The following is a 12,218-nucleotide window of genomic DNA, read 5'->3' on the forward strand; positions in this document are numbered from 1 at the left end:
CCTTAGGTTTAAGGGAATAGGACGCAACGACAACGGCTTGACGTGACTTTGACTGACTGGACTGTCTAAGAGAAACGATCAAAAGGCCAAAACGCCGAAGAAGGAAGTGGGAGAAGAAGGCGATAGAAATGGGAAACGAAAATTAGAGGGAATCGGGAATGGGAGAGAGGGGCCGCCTATGAGAAGCGAACCAAACGCTACGGGATCTGGTTCTACGTTCTTGATGGTTTGTTTGCATGTGGATACTTCTAGGATCGAATAGAACTAGTCTCCTAGCCAAACCTACCTAGCCAGCCTAGCACCGTACCAGCTAGCCTAGCAGCCCTAGGTCAATTGGTGGTAAAAGATTTGATCATCGCAACGCTGGAGCGGTGGGAAGGAAACAGTGAGTGAGAGAAATAAAAGGCGAGTGGGAAACAAGCGGTATGAGTGAACTTTGACTGGGCAAGTTCCGGCTTAGCGTGTATGCTAGATGCTAAGTACTACATGCTACTTTTTGCTGGGTCGCTAGGTGGGTGTTACCGTACCTGCCACTTGCTTAGTTTCTTTATACTATTGTTAAGTTCCAAGTCAAAGTTAGGACTATCCGGCGCCAGGTACCGGTACACCGTACAATAGTTCAATAACTTAACACTGTAAGACACCTAGGTACTTACATATGTCCCTGTAATTGATGATTGATGATTGCCCAGGTCCTGGCGGCGGATAATGAAGGCTTGGAATCTTGGCTCCAGCTTCTTACGTTCTTACGTGGGTTGAGAATTAGAATTAGAGCGGAGACCGTGCACTCGCGCCCTGCACCTTTGTTCCCTCGAAAATGTCGAATGTTCCTTGTCCCGTTCTTGGTTTCTTAGTTTATTGTTCGCCTTTCTGTCCGAGTTAGGTACTTCATAAGTGCTTTTTTTATCGACACAACAACGCAGCGCATTGCATCGTAGCAAGCATCAGCAGCCACTCATCACCGAGAAACCCCCGGCCAAAGAGCACGCCTCGTTTCGTTGTTCGTACTTAAATATTAGGTACTTACGCCTACAGATCACAGATCCAGTCACTACTGATGTACCTATTTGCCCTAAATAATACGCAATACGGCAAGCTTACGAGCATCGCACTCACACCACATTACCGCATTACAGCAACATACAGTGCATGTAGGCATGTAAGCATACATGTCACCAGCATGCGTATAATGTATCTCCGTATATGCACTGCAGGTATCTCATGTCTCATGTCTCATGTAATACATATGTATGTACTAGCTGTGTATGTAAGTAAATATTGTACCTGAACCTATAAATAATTCGTTCCATTCGATTCATTGTGCGAATAGATAAATAAATTGAATGGATTGATGAAAACTCCATATAAACTAACGCCGGATGAGTACTCTCTTGCTTCCTAAATGTTCACAGTGGTATTATTTTTCCCAGGACAATGGGAATCCCAGTGGGAATCAAAAGCCGATTTCGCTTTTCTCATATATCATTTATTGTTTATCTGCATTGCGACAACGGCTTAAGCAGCGTGGGTGGTGCTACAGGGGCCGAGGCCGCTCTGCGAAGATGTCCGGGCGCATCTGGACCTGCAAGTAATTTCTCAATTTATTTTCTTTTTTTGTTAAGGCTGTACAATGATCGATGGGCTCGATGGGCTGAAAATCAATGGGATCCGCATGTTGTGCTTAATCTTGAAGCTTATGAGTCACTTTTCGAACTAGGCAACTCTAAATTTTTAATAAAATTTTTTTTTCTTTCATGTCTTTCTCCTGAAATAATTTCGCGCATCAAGTCGCTTCCATTCCACGGTAAGATATGTATCTCGGCTACGTACATGCAGTCCACCTAGCTAATCTAGAGCCGCTGAGCCGTTGCAAATTTCTTCTTCTTTTCTGCAAGCCAAAGAAAAACTTTTTTCGCTTCATTACCGATGGATTGTTGGGAGATAACATCATCTACTTAGCGACTTAGGTGGGTTGCTTACAGTGCCCGTAGCAAAGCGCTGAGGGCATCCATCAAATCCATCGTAGACTTCTGTCTCCCTCGGTGAGTTAATTACCGAATTCTTACAGCAGCATCTTCTTTTTCCAAATCACTTTCTAGTGTGCTAGAAGGCTCTTCAAATCAAGATTCAAATGCAGATGAGAGGACCCGGATGCGACCATACATTTTGGATCATGTCGTCTTACCCACCACCACCATTATTATTATTATCATCATGACCAACTTTCGCCAATTCCGAAAGTTGTGTAATGATACTCTTAGCACCCAACTGGTTGTCTGACTATCATAAAAGTATGCGGGAACTATGTACCTGCAAACTCAAATCCCCAATTATATCGTACCTATGCATGTTGAAATGTTAAAGGTTAAAGTCGGTCGGACAGGCGGTGAACTCTCTTCGCCATCTTACAAACTTAAGTTCTTAAGGTTTTAAAGTCTGGCCTGGATTGTTTGACCAAAGTAACGAACCCCTTGGTCGAACGTAGCACATAAACATGAGGTGTTCCCCTAACCATGAACCTACCAGCCTACCCGCCTACCTACCTAGGTACTGACTAAAAGAGGTGAGGACAGCCGGTGTTCGTCAAGCCATCATGGCGCAACAACGCAAAAAGGAGAATTGCTGTACAGTATAACACAGTACAGAGTATACCTGATCCGTTCCCCCGGCACTATTCTGCTATATGATTCGCTGATTACGGAATCGACACATAGTATAACCCTCCTGCAGCATGACATTTGGGTCTGTTACGCAGCACCCTGCAGGCTGCAGAGCACCACCCAGTTCGGACCACGGGCGGGTACTCGGGATAATAAAAGCATATCGTCAGTAGCATGTGGATTTCCTCACTCGGCTGGATATGTAACTCTACCATTCACACCCTAATGCTCTCTGACATCAGAAGGAGGTGAGGTGAAAGGTCATTAGATTTCGCCCTACCTATTATGTGTCTTTCTTGCGATTTTTTTGAAAATAGTAATGAAGGGCGCAACTCACGTAGAACACGTGTTGAATTTGCGCTGCTGGGACATGTGAGATTTGGGATACTTAGCTGACATGACGGGGAGTGGCAATCCTTGCGTATGTTTCTTCCAATCCCATCGGCGCCCGCCTATTAGATGGATTCTTGCTGGAGCATCCATACGGCGAATGAAGGCGGACGCGACCCCAACGACCCCCCCTTTTGAGGAGGCAAGGAGGTTGATTTTCTTTGGGCACATGGTATGGGGCGCGCTCTTCATCGGCTTGAAGGCTAGAGGGGTAGGGGTAGGTAACCTGACTGTGCCTTACGTACACCATTCCCAGTCGCATTCTTCCGTGTTAGCTAATAAGCTGAGCATCGCCCGTCTCTCCACCATTTTCTTGTCTATCGTTGCTATTATGGCTTTGGTTCCTTTGGTGATCAAACCAGCGGTGCGGAATGCTTGGTCGGTATTCCTACTTGTGATCGTAGGAACCCTAGCCCTCTTGACTACAGCTGCCACGCATATCAGCCTACGGTAAGAGATGCCGGGAATTCCCTTCCTCTGACACTCTTTCTCACCTAGCCTACCACGTTTGGATCTTCGTAGTAGCGTGTTCAAGTAGCTTGTTAGCTTCGAGCACCCCGCATTCTTACACAACTGTTCACCAAGAACTGCTATGCTATTACTTTACTGTTACTATAAGCGCGGTACCAGCGCGTGGTGAAAAATACTAAACCCAGCTCGGCCAATTCTCCGGAAACGTTGATCCCATAAACACCATAAACACCCCATTACAAAGGAGCGGAGCGGGCATTGGCAGGGTCCAAATCCCTGCCAGCATGTGCCCCCCTCACTCGTGATGTCTCGACCATGTAGGTATGTATGTACGACATTCGCCTGGAGGATTCATCAGGGTCTATTCCGTCTTGCCGTTTGGATGTCGTCGTCCAACCAGTGGCATGTTGACATGTTCGGAATATCCTCCCCTTACCTATTTAGTGATATTTCTTGGGGGTTGGTATCACAAGCGGACTGAGACTATGATGCAATGCTTTAGATCTGCATTGAATTACGAAGGCGCTTCGATGGTCTCTATTTTAACAGATCTGCTGCCCATTGGTGCGCTACCACCTTTCCAACACACAAGACCCCAAAGGTTACACTTGATTGTATTTAGGTAAGGTTTAAGGTCTTTGTTGGCGTAGGAATTCATATGTAATTTTGCAGCACAATACAGATGGGCACTGACGCATGACTCGGTGGTCCTGGTCTTGGCAGGGCAAAGTTCACCCTAACGGGAGCACTACCCTCAAGGCTCAAGCCGTCTTTCTTATGACAGTTTGTGTTACTCTGGCTTGCTTCTAAGACGCACCGAGGCAATTGTCTTAATATGATAGTTTATGTGGCTTTTTTTTTTTTTTTTTGTTACATACCGAGACAATTATTCGGAGCGTCCCATTCAATAACTCAACTTTAGAAACTCTGGGTTTCACGTAGTCAAAAAGAACAAATCAATTGACAGTAGCATCAATTTCATTACGTTTGTGCACCGACAAGACTGTAAGGGCGAATACGTGTAATATTCCGAATAGAGAGGTAAGATTCGATGTCGACGTTTTTGAAAGCGCTAAGAAAAGTATTGGATGTGGCTAAGATTAGATCCTTCGGAACGAAACGAAGGATTTGGTTACTAAGGTTGGTGCTTGCATCACGTGAGTTTATGGTGTGTGAACCTGAAAATTCAGGAATGAAAATATAAATTTGAGAGCCACAAATCACGTGTAGCCGCTATACCCAATAAGGTTAAGCTCCTTTTTCTACTGAAAGCCTGACATCTTCCAAATTGATGTTGAAGTCAACGTTTATCGTGAGCTTGCTCTGTCGCATATCCTTCAATTGACAGCATCAGTCATCATGAACACTCTCCGTGTCGCCCGCGTAGCCCTTAGGGCCCGTCCCGCTACTATGCGGCTACCTATTAAACCCCTTCAGCGAAGGACATATGCCGATGCCGCACCCGACAAGGTTTGTCTTTTCAGCATCGTCTTGGTGCCGTATCTAGTTGCTAACTTTTACCTCAGATCAAGCTGAGCTTGTCTCTTCCCCACCAGGTACGACAATTAACCTTGCAGTTACCTGTTATCTTCATGATACTCTTCACCGAAAGCGCAACCTCCTATTTGGCGCATACGCTGCGACGAAACCCGAGTATCCAGCTAGCTAATTCCCGCAATAGTCCATCTACAAGTCCCAAGACGTTGTCCAAGTCAATATCCCCGCCGAGTCAGGAGAAATGGGTGTCCTAGCCAACCACGTTCCGTCGATCGAGCAATTGAAGCCGGGTCTAATTGAGGTTGTTGAGGAGGCCGGCACCAGCAAGCAATTCTTCCGTACGTAGCCAGCAGGATACAATATGAGGTGGGATAAAATGCTAAGACTCAGGTCAATTATAGTTTCCGGTGGCTTCGCCGTTGTCCAGCCAAACTCGGTTCTAAGCATCAACGCTGTTGAGGGTTACCCCCTTGAGGACTTCAGCGCAGAAGCTGTCAAGTCCCAGATTGCTGAGGCACAAAAGGTTGCGAACGGCGGCGGCAGTGAGCAGGACATCGCGGAGGCAAAGATCGAATTAGAGGTATTGCAATTACATGTTTATTCATATTTTCATATGGAACTATCACTAACATATTCATAGGTTTTGGAAAGTCTACAAGCAGTTCTCAAATAGATGGTGCATTAGAGAAAAGGGGAGAACCGCAACGGCAACTTGTACATCACAGAACTTGTTCCTTACTATAAAGAACCACCTAATAGCATGACCTGAATTGAGCATGCTTAGGATATACTAACCAGTGCCTTCCATCTGTATATCGTCACTCATATGTGTGCTTTCTTGACTTCAAATCGCAGCTTCCTTACTTTCCCCTATAGGAAGCAAGGTTAAACCTTACCCTCATTCTATCTAATTTGATCCAACTCATACTAACAGACAATTCGAATAAGCTTCTTCTCATCTGGCTTCAAAATATATTCAATATCAATTATCGTATCATTGTCACAGTCCAACGGCGGCCTTCGTGCAACACTACTAGCAAATTCGGGGTCTATTTTTCTACTATAAATATGTCAACCTATTCATGGGACAATCCTCCAACAAATGCGTCTCTTATTTACGAACCAACTCCGTCAGCTCAAGAAGTCATCCCAAAAGGGACCGTCTCGTCGCGAATACGTCGGCTCCATCGTCTAACCCATTCTCATCATGGAACCCCGGAAGATGCCGAACTTATAGCCCGAGAACGACAATATGTATCAGTTGGTTAGGGGCGACACTCGGGTTCATATTTCAACAATGCTAGGCCATGGCTCACCCCCATCGGATATTCACGTACTGGATCAGAAGATGGGCGGGATGCACATCATCGGGGGTATGGCTTTGCCTCCAGTTCTTCCAATTTAATTACGAACCCTCTAGGAGCTGCGAAGCTTCGTCAACAGCATCGACATAATTATTCGGAGGGCCTACTCGAATGGCCAAGGTATGGCACAACAAGCTCCGTTACTGTTCCGTATACCTCAACACTTGAAGATATTACTTCGGGTTCAATATCTACCCGCTCTTCACCGCTGATTGCCCCCTTAAAGACGGCCGAGAATATTCCAATAATATCAAATACCCCGGGCATATCAACAGTTTCGCGAACATCATCTCGAGCTACGGAGGCTACTCAACGAAAGATTGCACGCGAAGTATTTGAGCAGCATGGCATTAGGAGGCCATCTGGTTGGTTTTCTGATGAAGACCTGTCTCTTTCAGGCGATAGAACTGCCAGCCCCCGAAGATTCTGCAGGATCTGTCATGTCTGTTCTGCACGGACTTGGTCGCAAACTCATTGCTCATCTTGCAAGCATCATTTGTGTGAGAAATGTCTCTGTGAGGTGCCTAAAAGTACCGAAAAGAGGCATAGTGATTTTGTGCATCGCTCAGACCACGCTATAGAGTTAGATAAGGCACGGCCGGCTCATCCAGCCCCCTCGACTTCATATTCAATGCGAAGCATCCAAGAAGAATCGCGATCGCCCAGCATCATTAGCAATACCCAGGGCCTGTCTACCCAATTAGTGGAACAAAGTCCTTCTGCCGTTCTAGAAGTTACAACAGAACCGACCTTCGCGACTCGTACTTCCGGAAAACCAGCAGCTCAGCAATATCCGCATTGCTTAGGATCTTCTCAACGTATAGACGATCCAGATTACGAGGCCTGCGATGCCCAAGCGGAATGTGATAATCCCATGTGCAGGGCAACGCACGACGGGCATTATCCCTATCGTCATAGCATCGCATGTGCCCTACACCGAAGTGAAGAGGCTGACGAAGGCGTATCGCGACCGTTAGACGAAACAGTTCATCGACATTACCCGGCGAGCTTCCACGATTACCATATTATAGAACGTGTCACCAGTACAGTTAGCCATGGATCTCATCGTATACACGCCGGCTATGAGGGGAATCCAATCACTGAGACCAGAACTTCTGCCTTGTCGTACAGGCCACCCGAAGAATTGAGAGCACAGTGTTCTGGGCATTTTGGCCATCTGATTTCAGTGGATCCGTTGACGCGAGTTGATCCTTCCCACTATACCCAGGAAGTGGCACCTCCTGATTACTCCCAATATGACAAGCATTGCCCACCAAGTAGAGATATTATACATAGTCGAGCAGAAGTATCCCGGGGAGCACATCAATTCGGAGATAAAAGTAACGTCGGCACACCAAGCCGGGGCATCCGTCCCGCCAAATCAAACGAGAATTTTATACACGAGGAGAGCGAGAAGAGGCATAGTCACCACAAGCACTCACGTAGAGGCTACTCGATTCCGGGTCAGAGTCGAAAATCTGCTACTGGATTGAACCACAATTCCCGTAACAGTCGGAGGCACGATAATAGCTATGATACTATGGTTAATGTTTCTCTGAGCAGGGGCAGGACTGTAGACAAGGAGCCTAGTCCATCCATCACGAAAGGCATTGCAAATGATCCACGGACCAAGGGACCTGTACCCAAAGGTTACTTACTAAGTCCACCACCATGGTTAAAAAGGCCGAGTAAAGAAGCAGGCGATGCGAGATCTATACTACGCCCTGTCGGCTGCGAGAACCATAGACATACACCAAAACACCACACGACGAGTCCGAAGGGGAAGGAGGTGGAGCGCACAGAAATCCCACCACAAAATACCGGGTTCTTGAGGGAGTCGTTCGGCAAGCTAACCAATTCGAGCCACGACTTGCTGCGGATATCGGCTCCTTCACCACAGACTGCTCTACATGTCACGCAGCATCAGAGGCCAGAGTCCTAGCAGGATCGCTCATCTGAACATGTACAATCCAGAGCAAGCCGACGGTTATCTATTCAAACAATTGACACAACAACATCCAACCCACTTCGCAAGGACACGCCAATGCCAAGCCAGCGGGTATCCCCTTACCCAATAAGTTCCGCAGCACACCTTCACCCGGAAAATATCAAAGAGTCACAAAGTGCATTCCTTAGCCCGTCATCCACTCGTTCGGTCGTCCCCTGCTCACACCAAAATCCCGAAACTCCTGGCCATACCTACGACACCACAAGCAGCCAGTCCTGGGATAAAAGTAAACGCTCGGAAACCCATATAATACGCGAGGCAAAACAATCCCAATCAAGTTCCACGAGTATTTTAACCCAGTTACCTCTACAGTTACGGAAAGTCTTACTCAACATTAACGAAGGCGCCACATCCGAAAACCGCAGTCCAGTGCAAGAGTCTCAGAGCCAGGGACATACTCCTGGTGAAGCTTCATGCTTCGAAATACATCATCCGAACCCTATCTCACCTCCAAATCACGAATGTGATTGGAAAGATCGATATTCGGCATTAGCGGCTGAAATTCGCCTATTGAAAGCAGAGCTATCCACTAGGGTTTCTCTCGGGGGGGCAGATATCGAACAAGCTGTTGATAATGCAACTAATGAAGATGACGACCTAGGGATCCAGGGGGTGACGATTATCCTGCACATGAAGGGGAAGGACGACTTGGTTATCAATACCGACCTAACGGAGGATGTAGAATGAAATAGTACATTGAGCTGGGGTGTTGGGTGAAGAGAAGGGGATTAAGATCGGAGGACGAGTGTACTATTCTCATGAGCTAAAATATGCTTACTATAGCATAGAAGAGACCATTCAGTAGCTTCTAGGCTTCATTATTACATTAATAGGTATTTAACATTCAACAAATTCTCAATGATGTCTTGATGTTTATCGTGACATCCGAAACATAGTTGAACTATTGACATGTCTCGGTCAAGGTGAATATTTGCTTTTATCGGTGAGTCTGTTCATGTGGGTTTAAGATGGTTTAGTGTCTCGCCGACAAGTTTCATTTGGTAAATATACGCTTAGGAAATCAAAGCTCACGTCTCGCAAGGCGTTTGGTATACGTGCCACGACGAAAAATGTCATTTATTGCGCCAAGTTGGCCAGACTACGCCACTCAAACCCCGGCGCGAATGTTATCAGTAAAAGGAACGAGATACCGCGATATTGACCGTGCGTCGGATACAGAGCGGGATTTGCGATGGTACTATCCGCTGGCATAGATCGCGATGGAATCAAGAAGTTTTCTGTGGTAGTTACTTCGGGATTTGATAATAGAGTGTCACAGAATCCTCTATATACTCAAGTGCTGTTTTGTGAATTCGCCTCTCTTCTGTGTCTCGGTTGATAGATATTTAGTGTTTCAGAAGAGGTAATGGCCATACAATCGATACCTCTAATAATCCTACGTTGGTACTTACGAAGTAAGCTTTCGGGATAATTCTAGCGTAGGGCTGATTATTACGACTCTATGTCATCTGGCTAAATTAGGTAATTGTTATAATTATCGTCGATATGTAGCAATTGTTTTTTTATATTAGCTTCTATCTAGTAGCTCTAGACGGAGCTCCCTAACGACGGGCCAACATATATTGTTATCCGAGCTAGAGATGTGGGATACAAGTATAGGGTCTAAATAGGCGGTGGGACGATGAGGTATAGTGTATGGTCTGTAACAGTTGGGCTGAAATCGAGATGGATGATTTTTCGTTGCCTGGTACTGAAGTATATGACGGTGGTTAGACCCACACTCGAATGGATATGAAACCGCGACAAAACCTGTAGTACACATATATGGGGCAGGCTGATCCAGTCATGACATCGTAACACGAAGCGCTTGCAATAAACTTGCCGTGGCTAGTTCTCCCTCTCATAGTTCGATCCGCGATGGAATATGGTCCCGCAATCTTGTACACGTTGGCATTGTCATCACATGAGTTACCTTTGTGGTCCGTAAAGGTCTCCGCAGCCTCGGTGACGGAGGGACTTGTTGGTGCAGAACAAACCGTCGGGGTGCCACCATTGTCAAGGTGGGCGTCGATTCCCTCGTTTTTTTCTGACACCATGCATACCGCTACCATTCAGGAGGGCGTTTAGATTATGCGAGTTGCCGTTTTCTGCTTATTGTGCTGTCATATGATAGGTGAGCTCAAGTATATAGCTTGGTGAAACCTGCTTGGACCTTATGTCCGCCATAGAGCACGCAAATTGACGCCGAAGTTTGAAGGTCAGTGGCGAGCATACGTTCTAGAAAGTAAATGGTACATTAAATCTGCTTTTCAGTTCCAACAACATTTGGAGCCTGATCGGAGCAGGTGGCTGCGATAGAATCTTACAAGTAGGGTGCCACAGAGACAGACGGTCGTCTCAGCAGCCATACCGAAGTCGGGGTTTACCAATTCCGAAGCAATGGTCTTGATCGATCGGACGCAAAGCATAGGCATATAGGTAGTTACCTGCATGGAATTGCGTAGAAAGCTAGGTTTGGTCGCATCGTCGGTCTGGATGCTCCGATTTTTGGAGTCGCGGCCCTTGACTTTTATACTTTCAAGGTACTTAGGTATTCGTCCAAGCAGTAGAGTTGCGAGGTCGTCGTCGGATATGGGCAGGATTTACGTTATAGTTAACTTCTTATTGTAGGACAAGTAAGTAATTCGAAAAATGCAAGGCGGGAGATCGGCCGTTGATAATGCCAAGCCGACGTCCACGAGCAATAAGCTTTGCCAAGACCCATTCCATCGGAAGGAAGCAAACAATTCTTCGGGTCCTTGGCGACGCTTGTCTACGAAGATCGCGGGGTATCTTGTCGGACTTGAAATAGGTGAGATCTGCTTGCCATGCCTTTTTTTTTCCGTCGTTGTTTTATATGTAGTATCTTTCATACTATATCTCTTTTTCTTCTTTATCGTCACTAGCCGTCGTATATACTTATATATGTATATATGCAAGTCGTATCATATCATATCCTTCCAATCAAGGAGAAGCCGTCCTAGGGGTCGTTTTTTTCGTTACGCAGTACTACCCTCCGTACTATTTCCCCCATCATTTCGGCTGAACAACCTACATATGTATCCCCTTGTATTAGGTACTGTCGCGCGGGCACGCAATAAAAAAACCAATTGATGTGGCTTTATCTGATCGGTCCAAGTGACTCGGGTGAAGCCCATCGCATTCTAAAGCTTCCACCAACAAGGATCGTTCCAACCTACTCCGTCCGTGGATGTTTCTGCCTATGCGGTATGCGGGCACGCACTTTGGATATTGGCTGTGCCCGTGGAACGTTGACCACGGCAATTGCTTCGGAGGACGTCATGTTTCTTGAATTTGTCTGAGTTCTTTCCGGGAACTGCCGGGAGTGTTGCACTACTCTCCGATTACTACGACGCCAATGTCATCCGAAGAAGAATATTACTACCTACTACCTCGCCTGTAGGTATTTCGTAGTGTAATGTAGTGTGGTGTATATACTGGTATGTATACGTAGAGAGACCATCTCGAGCATACATGTATCTATTAATATGTTGTTTTAGTTGTGTCAATCATTCATGGCTGGCTGATCATGAAGATGCTTTATTTGTGGGATAAACCTAATGCAAAGCTAAATGGAATTAGTGAATGTACATATGTACATATGTACGTAAGTACTTGCACCAGCACCAATTGATAGTACATCATGTACCGTATTGTCCGGATCTACCTCTCTACACCACTAACACAACACATTGTACATCCCATACCACACTAAGATGCAACTACCCAAATAGTGTAGTGGGTTACACAGCGTATTTGTCTTTCCATTTCGTCCCTTTTGGCCATTTCCTCCTCCTTCATTAGGTA

General features: G+C 46.1%; 4 protein-coding genes across 4 annotated transcripts; all 4 read left to right on the forward strand.

Moving 5' to 3' along the window:
* The first annotated feature begins 2,966 nt into the window (after positions 1-2,966).
* Positions 2,967-3,674, forward strand: F4822DRAFT_28726 (uncharacterized protein). Its single transcript, XM_051454959.1, has one exon. It carries the CDS (start codon positions 3,058-3,060, stop codon positions 3,502-3,504), a length of 447 nt encoding a protein of 148 aa, XP_051319654.1. The 5' UTR covers positions 2,967-3,057; the 3' UTR covers positions 3,505-3,674.
* Positions 3,675-4,750: 1,076 nt separating this feature from the next.
* Positions 4,751-5,892, forward strand: F4822DRAFT_386259 (ATP synthase delta chain). The gene is made up of 5 exons (XM_051456697.1): positions 4,751-4,991; positions 5,048-5,077; positions 5,203-5,356; positions 5,420-5,598; positions 5,659-5,892. Exons 1-5 carry the CDS (start codon positions 4,881-4,883, stop codon positions 5,689-5,691), a joined length of 507 nt encoding a protein of 168 aa, XP_051319655.1. The 5' UTR covers positions 4,751-4,880; the 3' UTR covers positions 5,692-5,892.
* Positions 5,893-6,315: 423 nt separating this feature from the next.
* F4822DRAFT_424346 (uncharacterized protein) lies at positions 6,316-8,324 on the forward strand (the record flags this gene model as incomplete). Its single annotated transcript, XM_051460130.1, has 2 exons — positions 6,316-6,391; positions 6,439-8,324. The coding sequence occupies 2 exons, from the start codon at positions 6,316-6,318 to the stop codon at positions 8,322-8,324; spliced, it is 1,962 nt and encodes a 653-aa protein (XP_051319656.1).
* A 102-nt stretch (positions 8,325-8,426) lies between these two features.
* On the forward strand, positions 8,427-9,077 carry F4822DRAFT_424347 (uncharacterized protein; the record flags this gene model as incomplete). Its single annotated transcript, XM_051460131.1, has 1 exon — positions 8,427-9,077. One exon carries the CDS (start codon positions 8,427-8,429, stop codon positions 9,075-9,077), a length of 651 nt encoding a protein of 216 aa, XP_051319657.1.
* Between the last annotated feature and the right edge of the window lie 3,141 nt (positions 9,078-12,218).

Source organism: Hypoxylon trugodes (assembly GCF_022578975.1).
Source record: "Hypoxylon trugodes strain CBS 135444 unplaced genomic scaffold F4822scaffold_1, whole genome shotgun sequence".
Lineage (NCBI taxonomy): Eukaryota > Fungi > Ascomycota > Sordariomycetes > Xylariales > Hypoxylaceae > Hypoxylon > Hypoxylon trugodes.